The sequence below is a fragment of the Vanessa atalanta genome, chromosome 23, assembly GCF_905147765.1.
Source record: "Vanessa atalanta chromosome 23, ilVanAtal1.2, whole genome shotgun sequence".
NCBI lineage: Eukaryota > Metazoa > Arthropoda > Insecta > Lepidoptera > Nymphalidae > Vanessa > Vanessa atalanta.
Genome location: NC_061893.1, coordinates 1,343,286 through 1,345,769, shown reverse-complemented (window position 1 = coordinate 1,345,769; position 2,484 = coordinate 1,343,286). Strand labels below are relative to the sequence as shown.

Sequence of the window (2,484 nt, the reverse complement as noted above, 5' to 3'; positions counted from 1 at the left end):
CACCCTAACAACTAGATCTCATAGAGTCCAATATATTTAAGCAGTTCTCGTTCTTATTTTCATATATATAAGTGACATAATTGCGTATATTATTTAGATGATGGTTTGAATATTAAGGTATGCCGGTTAGTTTCACTAGTGTATTCGAAAGTTTACCGTTTAATGAGCTCGCTATGGTCATTAGTGATCCTTTTCGATAGATAAATAGAGCAATGTATTTGTGTCTAGATTAACTAGTTGTGAGTTTACACTAAAGAATAAAGTAAAGGGATTAATTAAGCCTTTAAAAAGCAAGATGGTTAAAAAGTAAAATTGGGATAAGGGCAGGAGGATGATGATGAAAAGGCAAGATGGTCCAGTGAATATGTTCAAACTCGGAATGTAACTTTAAATTTTTAGATGCTTAGTTTAAGGTTCTCTAGCACGGTGAAGGAAAATATTTTGAGGAAGTCGGGGTTTTTATTTGTCGGTGGATTGGCAAACAGGCCACTGATGGTAATCGATTCTGTTAAGGTCTAAAGCGTTTATTTACGAAATTTAGTGATGGATTTTTGATCATCAATAACCAGAGGGCCTAGCCAAGTTACATTCGTTTCATATCGAATCTCTTTCTACAATCGTTAACGCTTCGGCGTAAGCGATTATAGAAAACGATAAGTAGCTAGCCATATTGACACGAGTGATTCGATCGCTCATTCTACAATGAACTTAGAAAAAACCTACACTTCAGTCTATGGTGAGCGATCTTTAAAACGTCAAACCAACGTCAAAGTCGCAGTTGTGTACTTTGAGCGCGGGATCAACTCTTGTTTTGAATTGAAGTTTGAAGAATATTTATTTGAAGTGTTAAAAAATAAGTAAATTAAATAGGGTGGGTATACATTCTCCTTGTAATTGGTTTATAACAATATCACAGTGCCGAATGTAAATTTAAACATTACTTGTGACTCGAAATTTTATTTTATTATCCTGCTTAAGTATGACCGATACCTTAAATGATGTGATAACTTTTATAGAATGAAATATAAATCTCGAGCAAGCCCAGAACAGTTTGCAACTTTACTGGAATTTATGGAAAGGTACGTAAAATTATTACTTATTTCGTAAATATATTCCTTTGTTATTTGAAAATCTATCATACTGTAGCACTTGAAAGTTTAAAACATAAACAATGACGCGATATGCGATAGGAACTAATATTACCACTTACGAAACAAACAATAATTGTGTTTGATTCTTTACTTAATCAATAGACCCTTTGTTTCTCTGAAATAGTTTTAACATCTTCTAGTTATGGCGATATAACGAGACCCCAGCAAGGGCCACAAGGCCGAATTAAAGCTGACCGACTGTGGCAGCAATTAGAAGAGTTATTAAACTCCATAGGTGGAGGAGTAGTAAAACCAAGGGACAAGTGGAAAAAAGTATGGTTCTAATAAAACCCCCCTAAAAATATTATTTTATAGTTTTCTATAATTATCATTCATTCACTTAAATATTATCAATCAGCTTATTTCAAAAATTATAAAATAATTGATGAAAATATTAATGACAAAAATTAACAAATAATGTCCAGGTGTGGGCAGACTGGAAAGCTAAAACTAAGAAAAAAGCTTTAGCAATACGTTGTGAGGCTTCTGGTGCTGGTGGTGGTCCAAGCAGCAGACAAACTCTCACTGCTTCAGAAGAGAGGGTGTTGTGTATAATGGGTTTGACTGCTGTTATTGGTCAAGCTGGAATTATAGAGACAGGCTTTGATGCTAGTTTTTTTTTTTGCTTGGGGTCTTGGCTTATTAGTGTATTTTCTTCTTTAAATAAAAATTATCAAGTTGTTCATATTTTCAGGCTCAACCATCACTGAGAAACACTCAACCATCCCCGACCAGAGATTCTAATTGTACGGTCTGTCCACCCCAAATTTCTACCACAGCCACGGATGAAATTATGTTGGATTTTATTCCTTCATGCTCTATACAGGTACCTTTTTTTTAAAGATACAATGTTTTGCCTGAATAAATTTATTTGTGCCCAATTTAAAATATAGTTTTTTTATTTTATTAGCAACAACATCAGCCTTTACTGCTACCTCATCACAACAACATCCACCACCAGTGCTAACGCCGCCGCCCGGCACTACGCCTGCCGCTTCCACGTCACGGGGTGCTCCTCAACGGCAGTGACATCAGGCAAATCTGTCGTCTTCAGCGTCGTTTTTTTTTAAAGTTTTTGACTCCGCAAAGCTAGTAAATTCTTGGTGCAAAGTATCCATTTGTATAATAAAATTCTACAGCTATTTTTAATTTTGTTAATTCATACATTCATATTCGTTTGTATTTTAAATGTTTGAAAAGATTAACTATTGAGGTTCTTGCCATTTCTTCTGTGTAGAACCGGTGGTAGCCACTTAATATAGTTTTGTAAAATAATGTTTCAAAAGTCTACTTAAATAAGAATAATTTTATTTTGATTACTTTAATTTTGTTG

General features: G+C 34.3%; 1 protein-coding gene across 1 annotated transcript; it reads left to right on the top strand.

The window, feature by feature from the left end:
• The first annotated feature begins 583 nt into the window (after nt 1-583).
• On the top strand, nt 584-2,118 carry LOC125072951. The gene is made up of 4 exons (XM_047683587.1): nt 584-1,079; nt 1,292-1,424; nt 1,846-1,977; nt 2,062-2,118. Exons 1-4 carry the CDS (start codon nt 1,018-1,020, stop codon nt 2,116-2,118), a joined length of 384 nt encoding a protein of 127 aa, XP_047539543.1. The 5' UTR covers nt 584-1,017.
• Nucleotides 2,119-2,484: the final 366 nt, after the last annotated feature.